At 27.4% G+C, this 22,284-nt stretch overlaps 1 protein-coding gene across 4 annotated transcripts in view; it reads right to left on the bottom strand.

Moving 5' to 3' along the window:
• LOC111687082 (acetylcholine receptor subunit alpha-like) overlaps positions 1 to 22,284 on the bottom strand; it is a 209,364-nt gene that overhangs the window by 126,346 nt on the left and 60,734 nt on the right. For 3 of the 4 annotated variants that reach the window (XM_046950731.1, XM_046950735.1, XM_046950734.1), the window contains 2 exons: positions 16,129 to 16,283; positions 13,316 to 13,496 (listed from right to left, as the gene is read on the bottom strand). In XM_046950731.1, coding sequence (XP_046806687.1) covers positions 13,316 to 13,496; positions 16,129 to 16,283 — 336 coding nt within the window. The remainder of the gene's footprint in view (positions 1 to 13,315; positions 13,497 to 16,128; positions 16,284 to 22,284) is intronic. The other variant, XM_046950732.1, reaches the window with a different exon arrangement.

The following is a 22,284-nucleotide window of genomic DNA, read 5'->3' as shown; positions in this document are numbered from 1 at the left end:
TTTTCCTTAAAATTAGAAACAAACCAAAAGAAACATATTTTAAGTACTGTGTACCCAACCTATTGGATTTAATATATTAATTTTTAACAGCTTGTGTTTAATAATGAAATTCTGTTCTCTTATTGTATTATTGTGGTGAATTTTTATAAAAAATAGTTTTTATAAATATAGTTTTATTTTGAGTAATATATTTCTTTGTTTTTACTTAAAGTTTGCCATTAAATTACTGTTAAGTAAATGAGCAATTTGTGAAGTCATCAATAATTTAATGTACGCTATAATTGCAAAATAATGCACTATAGCTCAAAAACATATAATCACCTTAATACCTTGGTAATAATGGTAAGGAGAAGCTACAGCCTTATTTTTCTGGACTTAATTTGAGCTATTGCATTATCAAATGATATTTCTTATTCATATTAAAAAATTGTTTTGAAGAAAATCAAAACATTCATAAAATTAAATGAAAGTGTATAATGAAAACCAAGAATGATAAACTAAAGGTTACGTCGTCAGGCGAACATATTTAAAACTTTCTGCTCATATAGGAGCTCTGATGTCATACAATCTGTATTCCTATTGGTTAATAATTTTAGGCTACAGGGAGACCACCTCCGATTTATTGAAATTTCCGTTTAATATCTATATATATTGTCTTTAAAATTCTGTAATTTTTTTATTTTACTTCCAAAAGGATTAAAAATTATAAAATACATTGTATTCTCCATTCTACTGAAATTTTTTCGATGGAGACTCGTGTAGTTCAGGAATTATTAACCAAAGTAAGGTTTTATACAAAATCGTATAAAAAAATTAAACAAACAAAATGTTCTTTTCACACGATTTTAGAGACAATATATTTGGCTTAAATATGAAATCAAAAGTTATGTTATTGTTAAAGTAGTTTCAAAGTTATAGGCAATTATGTGTATGTATTTTTGTAAAATTTCAACATATTTTTAAATTTTCAAATTTTTACATTGGAATGAGCTTCCATCCGAATAGTCAATGATATGTAGAACATATACATATATGTTATGTGTGTGAAAAGTTTCTGTCTGCTTTCACATGGATTTTACCCATAATTACAACAGTGCACAATGAGCAGAAATACTTAAAACATGACGACAAAATTTTAATATAAGTGTTGAGTACCAATGGAAAGAAAATTTCTCCTACATTACAAAGATGTAAAACCATATAGTAGTATATAGGCGAAACTAATTGTCAAGGACCTAAGTCCCCTGTCAAAGACCTAACTGGTAAGAATGTATTAGTCGAGGCACAAAAATAAACACAGTTGTTCAAAAGGTACTAAATAAAAAATGTATTTTTTGGACGTTATTATTTGTGTGTTATTGAAATTTTATATGGCAGTGAATGAAAATATTAATTATTTACTTTTTTGAAAAGATATTCTATCTCAAAACATATTATAAACACGTCTTTTTGTCATTTTTTTTGTTGAATTAATAAATGTATGTAAAATACTTTTTTAATTTTCAATACTAAAATGTACAGCTTTTCATTTTTCAATTTTCATTAAAATAAAATGTCAAAGAATAAAAAATATTTTTTTCCGTTTGTAAAATATAAATTATTTTCGGGGTTTTAAATAAATGAAAAGTGTTGAAAAAAATAATAAACATTAAGTTTAAGTGATAAGAAAAACTAATAAGTGCTAATATCCTCGCAATTTTGGGAAGAAATTTTCATGTTTAGTGAGTGCGTTTAGTTCTCACAAGTTTGTTTTATTCTCTCAGAGCTCGTCTGTGTGAAGAGAATAAAAAATTTTCTTTGAAAACCCCTTCAGTTTCGCCTATATGTACTACTATATGTGTAAAATTATAATAACACATCAAACCATTTTTTGAAGGTAAATACACAAATAATAAAAATATACGTACAGGCAAATCCCGGTATAACGAATCTCTCTTTAACGAAAATCGGATAAAACGAACAGCCAGATTTTTAACATTAACTACCTTATATAGTGAACGTTTAAGAAATTTTATACTAGATATCAAAAGAAAAATACCTAAAAAATCCTGCTGTTGACTTTATATTGATATTGTTAGTGTCAAAAACTTGATGAGACAATTATAATATAACATAAAAATGAAAGAAGTCGTTCATAATCCTAATTTTAGTTACTTCGCATACGTTGCCTATCAAACAAAATGACATACACTATAATCAAAAAAGACTAAATTAGATGTGAATTTAATGATAACTTTAGTTTGAATGCATTGGACTAATACAAATTTATATCAAAATAAATTATTTCGAGGAGGACATACCACAATTATACCAGGGTTTTGAAATTTTCAGCATGAGACTCAGTTTACTATAAAAAATAATTCCGATATAACGAATTTTTCGATTTAACGAAAGGGCCTGATATTAGTAAGTTATATCGGGATTTGCCTGTATATGTTTTATGTCAAGGCGAATTCATATAAGGTGGTGTCATTCAATCAGTTGATAGCAAGGCGAATTCAGATAAGGTGGTGGGTGTTCTGAAACAACAACATTTCCCATGTATTTTGTTTTTGCTTTTATTTTTCGTAAATGTCAAAAACCCATAAGTACGGCGAATTTATTTGATGAAAAATTTTTGTAATATGTTTATATTATATTAAAAAACAAAGATAAAGATATTAAAATTTGTGAGGAAAATATATTCCGAATTGAATAATGTTTGTTTAAAATGAAAAATTCAATTCCGGCAGCTTAATTTGCAAAATTTAAGTAGGTGCTGAAGTTAAGTAAAACTTAATCATTTGTGAAAAATAAACATAAAAAAGTACATATTCATGAAAATATATTATTACGAATGAATGAATATTTGTTGCGAATGGATAATTCTACTCCGGCGGAGTAATTTTCAATATTTGGCCATAATGTAGCAGCTGCCGGACGGGTAAATACCTCATATGTTAATCTCTTTATCTACATAGTGTATATATAAAACAAGTCAGTTGCCGCCAGTCGGAAATAATTCATATGCGTTTTATAATATTAAGTGTTCCGGAAGAGTTTTTTTTGTTAATCACGTTATCTACACTATTTAATATAAAATATAAAACAATATTGTGTAATATGTTAACATTTAATAGAAAAAATATTTTTCTTAAATAACATATTTGTATACATACCAATTATGCCATTATTAAAATAAAATGATATTTGTTTATGAGATGCTTGGTATTTTCAGATTTTTTACATAAATAATTCAAAATTTTAACGAAGTTTTTCTCCGTTTAACAGAAAATTTTAAATATAAAAATGTAAACAATAACACTTTGACAGCTACGTAAACCAGGCGAATTAAGAAAAAAATTATCAGCTGATTAAATACACCACCTAATATGAATTCGCCTTGACATCTACGTAAACCAAATCCAAAGACAATATACATGTAAAATGTTGTTGTTGCAGAACTGCCATCACCTTATCTGAATTCGCCTTGGTTTTATGCATGATAAAAATATCAAGATAGTGTCATTCTCTCTTTTTGTCGCCATAGTAACCTTCAAAGTAAATTAATAAAGTAGCGACATCTCTTGTTGTACAACAACATCTACAGCAAACACATGTATTTTGTTTTTGGAATAATCCAAGAATGTGTCAAAATAAAATTTAAGAAAATTTCCCTTAACAACAAAGTGAACAAAACTTATATATAAAATATTACTTTTAAGTTGAAAATATTAAGGATTTAATTATATTATTATATATTATTCAATTTATAACACTTTTAAACTACTTTAAAACCACTTTTAATTCATTTTTTCAACTTTTCACAAATTTTAACAAATAGCAAAACACAATTTAAAAATGGCGACATAAACAATGTTAACAATTTTCAAAACAAACTTTGACAACTAATTTTATGTTTCTATAGAAACTACAGTTAAAATAAATAGTCAGCTGTTCAAGTGATGCTACTTTATTAATTTACTTAGAAGGTCAGAAGGTTACCAACTTCTGACGTTTGCTGGTATTTTAATAAAACGAGCTACCACATTTATTTTAAAAATCCTATTTATTTATACCCTTCACCTTCGTGAGAAGGGTATATATAAGTTTGTCATTCCGTTTGTAATTTCTATAATATAATTTTCCGATCCTATAAAGTATATATATTCTGGATCCTTATAGATAGCGGAGTCGATTAAGCCATGTCCGTCTGTCTGTCCGTCTGTTGAAATCAGTTTTTAGAGGAACCTAGATATCGGCGAGATCCGAATCTTCAATAATTCTATTAGACATACTTTCGAGAAGATCGCTATTTAAAATCAGCAAAATCGGTCGGTAAATAACGGAGATATGAGCAAAAATCCGAGACAACCTCTGAAAATTTCTTCAAAAATGTCAACAACACTGTATATGGAAAAAGATGTACACGTGTGTGTACAAAAATATGATTTGCATTTTTCATAAAAATAAAAATATAATTTTCCCTTTTGTTTTGGAAATATATTTTTTAATGAATAGAAAAAAACATTTAAAATGTTTTCAATTATATGAGAGTAGATTGTGAGTTATTGTACAATAATTCGTTCGTTCCAAGTGCTTTTTAAAACAATTTTTTTACGATAAACAAAAACAAAATCTACGTCTCATCAATGTTTACCAGCAATGAATACAAAAGTGTTGTTGTTTTACTCTTGCTTGTATACTGTTAAGAACAACAACAACGTATTGCTACTGTTAAGCGCATATACAGCTGTATTCAAAAAAATAGGAGTGAGACAGAAAAATAATTGTGCAGCTTAATTTAAAAAGGAAAGATTTAAAGAAATCAAATATTTTTTCACGATATTTATTTGATAAGTGTTTAAGATACAAAACAAATGTCATTTTGTAAATAGGTTCATTAGTTTTTTTGGTATTAACTTTTTTCGAAACCCATATCGGATTACGACTGTTCAAAAAAATAGGAGTGCCGTATATTATCTTACCTAAGTTAGATTAATTTCCTTTATTCGTAGTAAATATTTAAAATATTATATAAAACTGTTATATTTAGATGATTTTGAGGTCAGCTCACAATTATTTCCTTTAAAATCCTGAAAGAAAATGTCAGAATTGACTAAAATAAAATCTGTTCAAATATCTTGAAAATTATAAAAATATCGCTAACAAAACATGAAAATTCTCATGGTAATCTCATTAAAAGACTGTTTGAATACTTTAGGAAGTCAGATATTTAAAAATCTCTCATAAAAAAACATTTCATTTAAAAATTATAACAGCTTCCCATAAGCGCTTAAGAAAATGTCAGAATTGACTAAAATGAAATCTGTTCAAATATCTTGAAAATTATAAAAATATCGCTAACAAAACATGAAAATTCTCATGGTAATATCATTTAAAGACTTTTTGAATACTTTAGGAAGTCAGATATTTAAATTTCTCTTATAAAAAATAAACATTTCATTCAAAAATTATAACAGCTTCCCATAAGCGCTTATCATTTTTCTTAATTAATCTCATTAGGGCGCCCCAAACTAGTGAAACTAAGCCAAATCGTAGTGATCAATATTCAGTTCGTTCAGATTAATTTATAAAAAATTTTGATTTCAGACCATAAAGCATATAGTGAAACCCATTAAGTTTGTCAAGTAACACATTTAGAGGTGGTTTCATAAATGGATGAATACGACAACAAATTATATTTTTAAATCTAAATGAATTCAGAAAATACATTGGAAACCCATTAAACGAAAAATTTTAAGCTCCAACCAACATTCAAGGAAGTTGTATAATACTTAGGAATGCTTCATGATGGGTCTTGACAAAAAGGGTTTAATAAATTATAAATGGTATCGTACCCCAAATGTTGTAGGTACACATTTTAGTCCAAGATATGCTCTCATATTCCCAATAAACAAATTTGATAAAATGGCGGTGTTGTCGTATAAAAATACTTTTGATTCTAAATTGGTGGAAGCTCCGGAGGTTCATATACCCAAATTCTAAATTAAATCTTTACAAAAATGACTGATGTTGTATTGGCACACATTAATTAATAATATTTTAGATGAAAGTGCTTTCGTTTTTGCTTTTATTTTAAAAATAGTTGAACTTAAATCGAATACTCCTATTATTTTAAACAATAGATTTTGTATATAAATTTAAAAAAAATATATATTTTTTTATATAAATTTCTTCAACATTCAACATAAAATAACAAAATAAAATTAGTGAACAAGTTAAATAAATAAATTATAAAAATATTTAATTAAAAATTAAAATCTATGACTAAAAAATCTATATTCAAAATTTTTCAAATTTTCACTCCTATTATTTTGAACACAACTGTAAGTGTATAGAAAACACACTGTCTATAGCTAAGCGCTGTTGGCGTCATTCGTTGTTATTTTTGTTTTTCTGCGTTTTTCGTTATGTATGTTTAGATGTCTGTTGGTTTTGTATTTTATTTCGTTTAGCGTTGTTGTTGTTATTCTTTTTGTTTAGCTTTTGATGTAATAATAATGTAGTCGGGAAAAAAATTTAAAATTTATAAAAGATGTTTAAAATACACTATGGTGAAGGGTATATAAGATTCGGCACACCCGAATATAGCACTCTTACTTGTTTTTGTTTGTTTTTCAAATAAAAATCAAAATAGAAATTAAAGATGAAACAGAACACGACTGTAACTTCAAGCAAAAACGTTGTCAAAACGACATAGGCCCATAATTAAAGCTACGGCAGTAACTACAAATTCTTTCATATTTCTATTTATTTTCTTTTGTTTTTATTTTTCGTTGCCTATTTACATGGTTTTGTTTATAAGATGTATGAAAATATTTTGAAAGTATGGTAATGCTGTTGAGAGAATGAGTACCTAAAAATGTGAGCATAAAAATAAACGCTCTCAAAATAAAATAAAATCTATTTTTACAAGCGCATTCTACGAGTTCAAAAAATACCAATTTGTATGGAAAAAGCGCTATGCCCCAGTTCTGTTTCATCATTTAAACTGAACTGAATCAAACAAAATTTTAAATTCAATAAAAATACATTAAAAATCTTACTAAATCTGCCAAAAAATACATCAATAAATATAAGCTGTTAAGCCCATTATGAAATTTATGGACACTAGGCGCCTCCGAAAGCATTGTCTGTTAGTTCCCATGTTGATGTTTTTTATAATCGTTTTTTTTTTTAAACTGTGTGCCTCCGGTGGGTTAGTTGTTAGTATTCTAGTCTGTTAGATCGGAAGTCGTGTGTTCGATTTCCACCAGAGACACTAACAAAGGAGACCACAACAGGCCCTGTGTAAACCTAGGTGTATTTCTTCAGGTTTGATGAAACATCCTTTCAAACTAACTAACTAAATCGGGCCAGCTCAACAACTGTTATCGCTGGACTTAAAATATTTCAGAAATCATTAACATAAATTCCACATACACTACACAAATTTCTTTTAAACTAGTTTCTCATTTTTCATATACTATGGCAAGGATTTTTCTATTTGTTTACAAAATACAAATATCAAAAATACCAGTAAACTTCAAAAAAAATTTTGAGAGAGAGAAATGACACTACCTTCATATTTTTATCATGGTTTTATGTATTTATAATTATAAGTGGTTTCCCTTTTTATCGAATACTCAGTTTAGCAAATTCGGGATTTAAAAAACGGAAATTTTTTTTCCATTAAGTACCCTACATTACGAATGAATGAGCAAATTTAGTACTCGATATAACAAATTTCAAAACAATTTAAAGAAATTGTGAAAATAATATAAAATAAAAACTAAATTTCATTATTATCGAGAGGCTATTAAAATTTATATTTTAAATTCAATTTTTGGATACACAAAATATGTTTAATTTTTAAAATCTAATTTTTGTTTGTTTCTAATATTAACGAAAAAAATTATATTGTATTTTCAAACTGCAGAAAAGCCCGTATAAATGAATCTATTAAAAAGATATAAAAAATATATATCTTATCATCCATTACCATATTTGTAATCATAAAAAAGTTGTTGCTCGGTTTAACGAATTTTTCGTTTTTGTGAATAGGCTTAACTTTATATCATTTATTAAACTGGGAAATTAGTGTATTTAGTAATAATTGCGACTTTAGGCACATTTATATGTTTACTTAGGATCAAATCTGAATACACCTCACTCTCTTTTAATCTTGAAAATAAAATTGTGTAAAAAGAGGATAGGATGTACTTCAAAGTAATAATTCTGCAACATAAATAAAAAATAATACGTCTCGAAAGGAAATAAAACTATATAATAGAGTAGTCGAAATAGGAAATTATTCAAATGGAATACCGTAAAATATTATTGAAGCCCGCGCATCAAAATCATAATGTCTACAACATTGTATTTCCAAAAATACAGAAAAACTTAAATTCACTATATATATGCTTATGTTATTGAAAAAAACAAAACAACAAATTTATTTCCAAATACAAAGGCATGTGCCTTTATTTATAAATTTCAATATGATATATTTGTGGACTCTGTAACATTAACAAATATGGGCCGATTTTGATGAAATAATTTTTTTTATTGTATATGACTTAGTAAAATAAAATTAGAAAATCAAAAACAAATACTATTTGAGTGAGAAATAAAGAAAGTAACACATTTAGCTTTTCGCTCTTTTCCTTGCTCTTATTTGCCTTACAATTGTAAATTTCATTTGAGAATAAATCCTCATTGAGCAATTTAAAAAGTAAAACATTGTGTTGTTGGAAGACTTATGTAGAAAGCTAACTAAAGCTACGTTCAGACCTATCAACCATTTGATGAATAAGACGAAAACACAAATTTTTGTAAATTTATTTTTGATTTTGCATGATTTTTGTAATTGCAAATATTGTCGAAACAAATAATACAGACGTTCTGAACTGATGTCGTCAAAGATATATTATGTTTGTGCAAATAAATATATATTTTAAGGAAACCAAAAGGTAGACTTTTTAGGGTTCACGTCATTTTCCTCAAACATTTGATAGGTGTGAACGCAGCTTAAAAAATGAAAATGTAAAGTCATTTTTGAAACTTAAAAAAACAAGCTATACCCAATTTACATGATGATAATTTTTTTCATGTTTGACCAGACGTCTGTGATAGAGATGAATGGGGGTAAGAAAACAAAAAAATTAACATTGTAATTATATAATTATTATTTTTTTAATGAAATTGTTTTTATGTTAAAAATTTTTATTACTATTTTTATTATTATTTTTATTACGAATAAATAATTAAAAAAGATTATACAACTAAATATAAAAAAACATACAAAGTTGCACGTAAAAAATCACCGTATAAATGTTCAAGATTTTTTGGAAGATTCTCAAAAGGGAATTGGAAATAAGAGATGTCTGAAAAGTCTTCATGTAAATTGCGACTTAGATACAAACTTTCTAAAGCCATACAAACATATCACTCCCATTGTTAGAAAACTTTAGTCTCTTTTTTAAAGATTTTTTTTTTATTTTTTGCACGCTTTCTATAAAGAGGAAGAGAAACTGTTATTGTATTGGTGAGAAAATACTAAAAAAACACTTGAAACAATATTTCCTAATTACGCTTGTTATGATCAAGTTTTTAAACAGGTAAAATGGTAAATTTTACAGATAAAACATATTCAAAGTAAATGTTTATTTCTTCATAAAGATTAATTTTTTTATATAAAATGTTTAAAAAAAGTATTATTATGCTTTTTATTTTTATACTTTCCTGAAAAGTTTTTGGAGTGTATGAGTTTTTTGCATGTTAAGGCTCAGTTAGTTTGAAAGTTCCGTAACGTTTCCGTTCTGTGACGTTCCGTTGACTGTTTATATGTAGTTAGTTTGTACGTAAGAACGTAGCAGCTGTTTTAAAGAATAAGCAAAAAAAGCAACTCTGATTTGTTGTGTCAAAAACCAGAGTTGATTTTTTTTCTTTGTGTCTAAATAAAATAAATAAATAACGAATTTTAATAATTAAATTTATATAATTATAAAAAGTAAAACAACGATTTTGTTTTAATTTCTTTCTTGGTCTTTTCTTTTTTTCTATGGCATTTATGTTGAAAGTAATGTCAGCTTTGATATTTTCTTTGACATATTTCAGAGTTTTATCTCTCTTACTTTATAGTTTTCACGTTATTTTTTTTTTTTTTAATTTTAAACTTCATAGCATTTAGTATAATTTTTTTTATAAATATTTACTAATATAAGAAGTACATTAATGTTTAATTTTAAATTATTTCAATTAATCGTAATAATTAAAATTTTTTGGATGTACATTATTTTTAAAACATTAACATCACTGTTTTTTTCTTGTTTACATCTATTTGTATTTTATGTCAGCTGTTTATAGCTGTCACTTAACGTTGCGGATTGAATTCTATTTTCTACTTATGTGTAGTTAGTTTATACACAGGTTTTTGTAAGCCAAATACGAATCAGCCGATTCATCACGGAACGGAACGTAGAGACTAACTGATGGCTCAGTTAGTTTGAAAGTTCCGTAACATTTCCGTTCTGTGACGTTTCGTTGACTGTTTATGTGTAGTTAGTTTATACGTAAGAACGTAGCAGCTGTTTTTAAGAATAAGCAAAAAAAGCAACTCTGATTTGTTGTGTCAAAAAACAGAGTTGATTTTCTTTCTTTGTGTCTAAAGCTAGAGTTGTTTTTTTTTCATATGTTTACAAATGTATATAGATTTGGCGCTTATATTAACTAAAAAAAATTAATTTCTCGTCGTCCATTTTGAAAAAAAGATATACAAACTTCTTGGCCAATGATTATTGGTGGACACATTTATAACGAATTGTAATAATTAAATTAATATAATTATAAAAAGTAAAAACACAATTTTTTTAATTTCTTTCTTGGTCATTTCTTTTTTTCTATGGAATTTATGTTGAAAGTAATGTCAACTTTGATATTTTCTTTGACATATTTCCGAGTTTTATTTCTCTTACTTTATAGTTTTCGCGATTTTTTTTTAATTTTAAACTTCATAGCATTTAGTATATTTTTTAATAAATATTTACTAATATAAGAAATACATTAATGTTTAATTTTAAATTATTTCAATTAATCGTAATAATTAAAATTTTTTGGATGTACATTATTTTAAAACATTAACATCACTGTTTTTTTCTTGTTTACATCTTTTTATGTCAGCTGTTTATAGCTGTCACTTAACGTTGCGAATTGAATTCTATTTTCTACAGGTTCATCCGCAACGCAACTTCAACGTTACGGCCAAACTAACGACTTACACAGGTTTTCGTAAGCCAAATACGAATCAGCTGATTCATCACGGAACGGAACGTAAAGACTAACTGAGCCTTGAGCTTTTATTCTCTTATTTGCAAATGATGTTGTTGTTTTTACAAATTTTGTTTGCAATTTCTGAAACAAAGCGACATCAACCTACTTTGTTGAATGCTGTCAAGCAACTAAAGATAATTTTTTTAATTTTTGCGCTCTTGCTATGAGTTTTATTTATGATCGGGTGAATTGACGAAAATATTCGTAATTATGAACGCCCAACGCTGCTTTAAAGTCATTTCCTTAAGAGGAATTTATATAGGGGTATTGTCAACAATGATATTATTAGATCTGTTATAAGCGTCAAAGTCATTTCCTGAAAAGAAAACTGGTCAATTATGTTCCAATCTTTTTCAAATTTGGTCGAAAGATTTTGTTCTTATAAAACTTGTTTGTGTCAAATTTCGTCGCTTACTGCTATTATTAAGTCGCTTAAGAGCGATAGGGTCAATTTCTAATGGGGATCTGATATGATGGGTAGGATCAATTATGACCCGATCGTCACTAAATTTGGTAAAGTGATTTTTGTTTGTGTTGAGTTTTTTTGAAAAGAATTTTATATTGGGGGTGGTCAATTATGGTTCGATGACCGCAATACTATTTGCATAAAAACTTGTGCAATATCTCGAAAAAAATTTTCTTTCCAATATTTTTAATTTTTAAATTTTAGAAATTTCATTTTGACAAAACTCATACTCTAAACAACAAAAAAATATTGTGTTTGTTATGGTTGTTGCCCAAACGCTCTCACCTTACTTATTACATCATGATGTATTCATTATACCGTACACCACTATAGAGGGGGTGGTATTATACATTTGTGATGATGTTTGTAACACACAAAAAGTATCTCCCGATATGGGCTTTTTATGCTATAATTACTTCAAATATACTATTATATCTAAATCTCAACATAACTACTCAGCAGTAAATGAAACAAATTATGTACTTAGAAAATATTTGATGACGTCAGTATGACGTTTTAAGCGAGCAATCTGAGTACTGAGAGTGCAATGCATGCATAATCCAACATATCATACAACTTAATTATAATATAGATTAGAGTGTAGAGTATTATAAGGTCCATGCCCGTTTTTGTTAAAATAGCTTTTTTATTTCTTTTTTTACTGACCAACACAAACAGCTGATTATGTTAAAAATGCTCAATTAAAATTAGAGATGACACTCATTAGTTCGTAATTCAAATACGAATGAGATAGTTCGCAATCACAATGAAATAAACACAAATAACGATAAGCCTCTCTTAAAATATGTACTTCTCTTTTATGACATCATAATTGGTTTACTGATTGTAAATTAAGAGAACATAATAATTATACACTATTTTTGACAATTATTAAATTTAATTTTATTTAAATTGACAATTAAATTTAATATTTTATATAAGTTTTTTCCTTATTGAACTATTTATTTTCTCATTAAATAAAGTAATATTTCTTACTTTGCTTTCAAAACACTAAATAATGGATTTGAGATTGTAGTAATATTGTTCATTGCATTCATGGTTTGCAATTGGGAATTGAAATACGAATAAGAACGTGAATTACGAATAATTTTATTTAGAACATTACATAATTTCATCTCTAAACGGATAACGGAAAATGTTGTTACTTATAATGTATGACTGAAATGTGTAGGCATATGTTATGTGTGCATTAAATGATAAATGCTGGGTGGAGGTGTGATTATATTATTAGTAGTTATGTAAATGATTTAATTATGGTACAAGTTGTTGCATTCACGGGAGTTTAATGAGAAATAAACGATAAAACGAAATAGTTAAAATAATTAAATTAATTATTTAAATACAATTCAGATAACGAAACAGAAAAGAACAGGCATGTATATAATACTTTTAATTTTTAATTTTGTAATGGGGTGAGAAAAATATATAGATAGATTGAAAGAGAGTACATGGACATTTGGGGTTTTTTTGCTTCTTTATTTATTATTACTTTTTTTACAACAAAATTAAACCTACCTTGAACCCATCATATGTCCAACTTCCAAATTTTAAGACGCAAGTCTGTTCGTCAAAGGGGAAGTACTCTACATCTATTTCGCAGGATGATTTATAAATTGCCGGCGGTTTCCATTCAACTAATCCTTCAGAATAAATTGTTGCTTTTGTCGCAAGTGTCACCTCAAAGTTACCGTCGGCACTGGACATTTAATTTCATTATGTTTATTACAAATGGTGCCAACGATTTTGGGAAATCGTCAACATGTATATGAAAAGTCTATGACTATTTATATATACATATGTTTGTGTTTCTGTCAATTTGTTACTTTTAAATGTGTGAACTTGTTTCCATTTTTTACATTCCTTATTAATTTTCATTTATTTCACTTAATTTTTACATTTGTTTTAATGTGTAATAATACATACATACAAAATGTGAAAGAGTACATTTATAAATCTTATTCTTTTTAATTGTGTATATGAGATTTTAATTAATAAAATGTATTTTATAATCATGTAATAAATTATATGGGAGTATGTATATAATAGGGTGAATCAAATAAAGCTTTTAACTCAAATCAATTTTAAACTAGATATTACTTTTATTACGTTAATTTGAAAATTAGTTTATATCCACCATTAAAATGAATCAAATAAATTTGTTTGAAAATGTTATTTTTTTAAATGACTTTATATAATAAATAAATTTTGACAAACCACCGGCGCTTTTTAAATAAACAAATATTCAACTGTGTGCTGACGAAAGACATTTTAAAGTTTAATCCGTAGGCTTTAATGGTGTTTTAATGGTGGGTATATATGAGTCGACATGTCCGAATATAACACCTTTCTGGGATTTAAGATATTGCTCGCATCGAACAGAAAATTTAGATTGTATACATACATATGTAGTTATATTAGACCGACTCACAAAAAATGGTGCTCAAAACATTCGCTGTAATGCAATATGATGTTATCCAAAATATCTTCGGTTAAGTTTTGTCCATTCGTGATCCTGGACAGTTTTCAAAAAATATCGTATGGGTTTTTAATTTTTTAAACAAAATATGCAATATGTGGTTTTTTTGGCGCCAAGTCATTGGTATGCAAAATTTGCAAAATTGTGCATACATTTTGTATTAGTGAAAAACGTAAAAATTTTAAATATTTTGGAATGTGACAATTATGGACAGACGGTTATTTATGATAAGGGTTCTATAAATCTACTTTTTGTCGAAAAAAGACGACCCTTTTGTTCCAAAAAAGTCGATAACTCGACTATTGTCTGTGAAAAAAGTCGAAAAGTCGACTTTGGAAATAAAGTCGATAAGTCGAACAGAATCAAAAAGTCGAAAAGTCAACTTTTAATTAAGTTAAAAAGTCCAAAATTCGAAAAATCGACTTTTTATAAAATGTAAAAAGTAGAAAAGTCGACTTTTCGTTTCAACTATAGAACCCTATTTATGATTAATACATCATTGGACGCGGCTTTAAAACCAAAAAATACCCCATATTGCATATAGTAGTATATAGGCGAAAGTAATTGTCAAGGACCTAAGTCCCCTGTCAAAGACCTAACTGGTGAGAATGTATTAGTAAAAGCACAAAAATAAACACAGTTGGTCAAAAGGTACTAAATAAAAAATGTATTTTTGGACGTTATTCCTTATGTGTTATTAATGAAATTTTATATGGCAGTGAATAAAAATATTAGTTATTTATTTATTTGAAAAGATATTTTATCCCAAAACATATTATAAACACTTCTTTTTGTTATTTTTTTGTTGAATTAAAAAAAGTATGTAAAATATTTTTTTAATTTTCAATACTAAAATGTACAGCTTTTCATTTTTCAATTTTAATTAAAATAAAATGTCAAAGAATAAAAAAATATTTTTTTCGTTTGTATAATATAAATTATTTTCGGGGTTTTAAATAAATGAAAAGTGTTGAAAAAAATAATAAGTTTAAGTGATAAGAAAAACTAATAAGTGGTAATATCCTTGCAATTTTGCAAAGAAAATTTGATGTTTAGTGAGTGCGTTTAGTTCTCACAAGTTTGTTTTATTCTCTCAGAGCTCGTCTGTGCGAAGAGAATAAAAATTTTTCTTTGAAAACCCCTTCAGTTTCGCCTATATGTACTACTATATGCCATATTGGATCTTTTGTTTCAAAACAAAAAATTGAAAAAAGTGATTCCAAAATACCTTTGTTAATTTGGTCCAGCTCACGAACGGACATCGCTAGACTTAAAACATTTTGGGAATCATCATAGAACGTTTTTGCTTTTTTCTATTTGAATAGAAAATATTAATATTTAATTTTGCAATTTTATAACGGAATCGGAATTTATACAAAACTAAAAATCAAATAATTTTTAATATGTTTATCATTTTCGAACGTTAGTTTAAGTTAATAAAGATTTCATTATTAATGCAGCTTAAATTAATGTTTAAAATGTTTTCTTTTAGTTCCAAATTTTGAGTCCGTTGCGCAGACTGTCATAATTTAAATAATTGAAACAATTTTGCTATCGATTTGAACAAAAAGTTATATTTCGTATGGGTGTGAGTGTGAATTTTTAATGATTAGCAAAATTATTTGGTTAAAATGTGTTTGGAATTTATTTTCAGATACACAAATAGTGGACTTTGAGATTAGACCTTTAAAAATGTGTCTAAACGAATATAAAATTAAATTATATTGAACTAATACCCTTAAAAAATCAAAGTTTTATATAGGAAAAACATTTGCTGATCTTTGCTCATGTGTAAAATATTAGTTAAAATATTATTTCTATATTATATAACAATTTTAATATCAATACTTACTTATTGTAAAGAACAATATCCGGCCGCCAAATGTGATCAGAAGGCACATGAAGCATATGCACTCCTCCGTATTCCTTTGGTTCCCATCTTAGTTTGTAATCATACCAAGATTGTTCTACCCACAAATTCGTTGTCATTATTTGATTTTTTAGATTCTGCAAAATAATAAAGATATATATTTTTGATTTAGAAGTAAGTCCTAACCGATGCCGATTAAATATCGTTTATCATAACGGTATTATTTTATTATATATTATTAAATTATTTTAAGTAGATTGGAGAGGAATATTATTTTCAAAATTGTCGTAATTTTATAGTTATACATAAAAGTAGGCAAAAAAATAGTTTGGGATTTGGTTTGATCCATTTCAAAATGTTTATACCCTTCACATTCGTAAGAAGGGTATATATAAGTTTGTCATTTCGTTTGTAATTTCTATAATATAATTTTCCGACCCTATAAAGCAGACGTCGGCGCTAGTATTGTTCTGACAACGAAGATTTTCGGCAAATTACATGTACACAACACGCTCGCATACGAACCTCTAAACAAGACCATCAAAAAATACAAATATTTTATTTAGTTGCTTGACAGCATTCAACAAAGCAGGGTACATTCGTGACGAATGACTCAAAACCATATACCGGCGGATAGAGAGGCAGATAAAAAAATCACCACTACACACACACTATTGGCATTTTTTCATTGAAATTGCACTGAAAAAAATATTTGGTTATTTTTAATTTTGAAGATTAAATTGCATTACTGTAAAATGCGACTATTTATAAACAATGTGTAATCAATGTACTTAAGAATGATAATTTCTTCACATAGAAACAACATTTCTAATTAAAATGTACAAAAAAAGCATGAAACAAGATTAACTTATTTACTTTCATTGTTATGCATTCTAGAAAATTATTTAGAGTGTACGTTGTTTTTGTAAATGATGCTCTTGCTTTTGCAAGTTGTTTTTGTTTTTTCAAGTTGTGTTTGCAATTTCTTTAACAAAGCGACATCAACCTGCTTTGTTAAATGCTGTCTAGCAACTAAATAAAATATTTGTATTTTTGATGCTCTTGTTTAGAGGTTCGTATGCGATCGTGTTGTGTACATGTAATTTGCCGAAAATCATCGTTGTGAGAACAATACTAGCGCCGACGTCTGCTCAAAACTTACGAATTACGATCATACAGGTGTTTAACTATTAGTGGAAATTACTGTGTTTTACGTATGCATTGACTCTTTGTCGAACTGCTGGGTTCGTTTTATTACGTTGTTTATTTCGTTTTTCTGTATTTTTCGTTATGTTTAAATGTCTGTTGGTTTAGATGCCTTGGGTATTTTGTTTTTTATTTCGTTATGCATTGTTGTTGTTCATTTTGTTTAGCTTTTGCTGTAATATTAATGTAGTCGGAAAAAAATTAAAATTTATAAAACGAAGATGTTTAAAATACACTATGGTGAAGGGTATATAAGATTCGGCACAGCCGAATATAGCACTCTTACTAGTTTTTTTATTATTTTGGAGTTTATAAGGTCTTTATAATACACTAAATGCCGCACCAACGAATTTTTGTATATAATTTATATGGGAGGTGCAAAATGTTTACATGGACATTAAAGTTCCTTGTGCAAAATTTTATATTTTGCACAAACTGTTTCCAAGTGAAATTAATTATTGTATTGTATTTAACTTATATGGGAGGTGCCACGCCCGTGTTGCTAGCCCGCCTACTTTTTGTGTTAAATAATCATTTAAGACTTGTGGTAAATAATCATTTGAGGACTCAAAATTTTTTTTCGAAATTTCTGTTTTTGATGCGCGCAAAAGTTATGGCGGTTTAAAATAATATTTTTAAACAAAAAAACAACTAAGAAGTTATAGTCGGGCGAGGCCGACCATATAATAGCCTACACCTGTATACAAATAAAATGTGATTTAGTTTTTATAATAAAGCATTAAAGTTGAATTGTACCTTGCCTCAGATATACTTAAGCCATTTATTGTTTAATATAACTGTAAATTTAAGTAAAATTTTGATGGGGGCTTTTTATAGGGGCTACGGTCAAATGAGGCCCTATAATTATAAAGTTCATGAGGGTCATCAAGACTAGATGTTAACCATTTTCAACAAGCTTCGTTTTCGGTACCATAGAAGATCATGTGCCAAATTTCATTGAATTATCTGCAAAATAGCGTAGTAGTTTGATTACAATGTTTACAAGCCCTATTCGGGGCTTCAGTTGTGTGGGGCCTACGTGAAATAATGGACCGATGATAACTATTTTCAATAGGCTTCGTCTACTATACAATAAAAGATACTGTGCCAAATTTCATTGAATTATCTCCAAAGTTGCGACCTGCAGTTTGATTAAAATGTTTACATGCTCTATTCGGGGGTTCAGTTGTATGGGGGCAGGGTGATATAGTGGGCGGATGTTAACTATTTTCAATAGGCTTAGTGTACGATACCACAGAAGATCATGTGCAAATTTAATTGAATTATCTTCAAAACTGCGACCTGTAGTTTGATTATAAGGTTTACAAGTCCTATTGGGGGGTTCAGTTGTATGTGGGCTAGGTGAAATAATGGACCGATGTAAACCATTTTTAAAAGGCTTCGTCTGCGGTATCATAAAATATCATGTGCCAAATTTCATTGAATTATCTCCAAAATTGCGACCAGCAGTGTTATTACAAGGTTTATAAGTCCTATCGGGGGTTCAGTTATATGGGGGCTAGGTGAAATAATAGACCGATCTTAACCATTTTCAATAGGGTTCGTCCCTGGGTCAATATCATGTGCCAAATTTTATAGAATTATCTCCAAAATTGCGACCAGCAGTTTTATTACAAGGTTTATAAGTCCTATTGGGGGTTCAGTTATATGGGGGCTAGGTGAAATAATGGACCGATCTTAACCATTTTCAACAGGGTTCGTCCTGGGGCAATTGAAGATCATATACCAAATTTCATTGAATTATCTTCAAAATTGCGACCTGTATTTTGACGGAAATGGACCGAAAGACGGACATAGCTAAATTGACTGCCAATAGTGTGTGTGTAGTGGTAATTTTTTTATCTGCCTCTCTATCCGCCGGTATAAGGTATACAAGCAAGAGTAAAACAACAACACTTTGGTATTCATTGCTGGTAAACATTGACGAGACGTAGATTTTGTTTTTGTTTATCGTAAAAACATTGTTTTTAAAAGCACTTGGAAAAAATTTGTGTTAGTTTTAAATTTCAAACTTACATTATTCGCATAAAAATTATTGTACAATAACTCACAATCTACTCTCATATAATTGAAAACGTTTTAAATACTTTTTTCTATTCATTAAAAAATATATTTGCAAAACAAAAAGGAAAATTATTTTATTTTAACAAAAAATGCAAATCATATTTTTTTGCAGTGTATTTCTTTGTATGTTTGGATTCCAAATAAAAAAAAAAAAAAACAGCTGAATAAAACCAAATACATCTACACACACACGTCGTTCCTACGACAATCGGTTCTTCGCACCGGAACGACTCGGAGTTCAACGAACAACGACCAAGGATTGTCAACCCAGCCACACCGACTTTCAACGTGTCGCTGCTACAACAAAAACACACACACATGTACATCTTTTTCTATATACAGTGTTGTTGTTGCTTTTTTAACAATTTTTTGATGAAATTTTCAGAAGTTGTCTCGGATTTTTGCTCATATCTCCGTTATTTACCGACCGATTTTGCAGATCTTAAATAGCGATCTTCTCGAAAGCATGTCTAATAGAATTATTGATGATTCGGATCTCGTCGATATCTGGGGTCCTCTAAAAACTGACTCACTCACGAAGGTGAAGGGTATATATGTTTCGAATTTTCCATTACACACTTTTAAATACTATCAATAATCATCAAATGGTTACTGGAAATAACCTAAACCACATATCGGTTCCAAAATTGGTTATTGTCTAAAATAATAAGATTTTTATATGAAATTTGGCTCTATTAGTGGTATGAATATCTCCGGTATATCATAGTATGATTAGCAGCATTTTTTTATACTTTAAATCGGAGGATTCGAAAATTCTTATTGAAATTAAAAAAAATATATGGAATTATAAAAATTGTTAAGTATATGTTGTAAGTCTTGAGAAATCGGAGTAACATTTCGGATAATAAGAACATACTGTGTTCAAAATGGCCAAATTCAAGCATATCACATTAATTTCAAATTTAGGATTTTTGACGTATTTGAAAACATAATTTTTATGTCTTATTATGTATGAATTCATGATAATGTGTTTAAATTGTAAAATACAAAAATTTAATTTTTCTTTCACAATATCTATTTAATCCATCAATATAAATTACTGCAAAAAATTTATATTGATCAAATATAAATCATTTTAATATATATATTTAGATTCATGATATTAACAAAATTTAGGAAAATTTGATCTGTTTGATTATAATTACTGTATAAAAAATATATTTTACATAATAACTTCTAAAAATTTCAGTTTTAGTTTCGAAAAATTTAAATTTTGTTAATGGACTTAAATATTAATTATAAGAGCATTGTTTTTTGTAAATTAAGGCCATTTTGCTATTTAATGCCCGGAGTTTTGGATTGGGCATTCAATAATATCCCTTATTTGTTCATATGATGCATCAGAAGACGATATTTCAATTTCTATAATATTTATTTCTTCACTATAATTGCAATCCATTGCTACTTTTTAAAAGTTATAGCGTTCATATTCGATATTTAATGGCGATTTCCTATTTTTTTCTTGAAATGCAAAATTAATAATGTTTGTACTAGTACCGATTAATTAAAACTTATGTTTCGAATTTTCCATTACACACTTTTAAATACTATCAATAATCATCAAATGGTTACTGGAAATAACTTAAACCACATATCGGTTCCAAAATTGGTTATTGTCTAAAATAATAAGATTTTTATATTAAATTTGGCTCTATTAGTGGTATGAATATTATTGATATAATGATATTATCTCAGGTATATCATAATATGATTAGCAGCATTTTTTTATACTTTAAATCGGAGGATTCGAAAATTCTTATTGAAATTAAAAAAATATATGAAATTCAAATTTCAAGATTTCGGATCTAAATGTGGATTTATTTCAAGTTAATGTGTAAAAATATTTTCATTATAATGTAATTATATTCAAACAGGTAACATTTTCATAAATTTGGTGAATTCATTAAACCAAATATATATTGAAATGATCTGTATACTTACTTACGACCACTCATTACTAGGTAATGTATTAAATAACTATATTATCTAGATTATTCATTACCAAAGAAACCAACATATGCGAATGCATGTTTTTTAGTGCGTCGTATGGACTCATGGATAAACGTTTCAGACCAATTTAAGAATTTTGGCATCGATTTGTTTAGCAAGATTTGACTTTTATAGCATATTTAAGGCATATTTTCGAGTTTTTATATAATATTTGATGTTTTTCTCTTTAGTTTTTCATATTTGTATATTTAAAAAACTTTTTTTTTTAATTTAATCTTATTTTTTAACTAAAAAATGTATTTTATTTTTTTAAATTCTTTTAAAATTTTTATTTTCGTTTATAAAACTTGAACAGCAAAAATACAGTAGTCTCATAAAACCGATTACATTGGATTTCATGAGACTAATCCTTTTTAATCGTTTTAAAACCTATTAATGATAATTATAATTGGTTGTTTGGATGTAAAACGGAATTCTATTAAAGTATTCCTTTAAACAACTAGATTAACAAATTATAAAAATCTTGTAACATTTTTAGTCTTGTTGAGCACTTCAATGTAAAAAACAGTGATTAAAATTACTAATATATTAGTAACCAAAATGCAAATTTTCTCTTATGCATACGTATGCAATATTAAAATATAAATATATTTTATGAATATAATATATGTAATTCCTCCAATTGGAAATATTTCTAGTATTTTTGCTAAAAATATTTACCCATGCAAACTATTGCATATTTCAGCTTAAAGGGCATTCAGACGATCACACTTTACGTACGACAAATCTAATGAAAAAGTAAAATGAAATTCTATTCGTATATCAAACAAGTAAGAGTGCTATATTCGGCTGTGCCGAATCTTATATACCCTTCAC

This window comes from Lucilia cuprina, chromosome 4 (genome assembly GCF_022045245.1).
Source record: "Lucilia cuprina isolate Lc7/37 chromosome 4, ASM2204524v1, whole genome shotgun sequence".
Lineage (NCBI taxonomy): Eukaryota > Metazoa > Arthropoda > Insecta > Diptera > Calliphoridae > Lucilia > Lucilia cuprina.
Note: the sequence above shows the minus strand (reverse complement) of the source record. Positions and strands in the feature narration are given on the sequence as shown.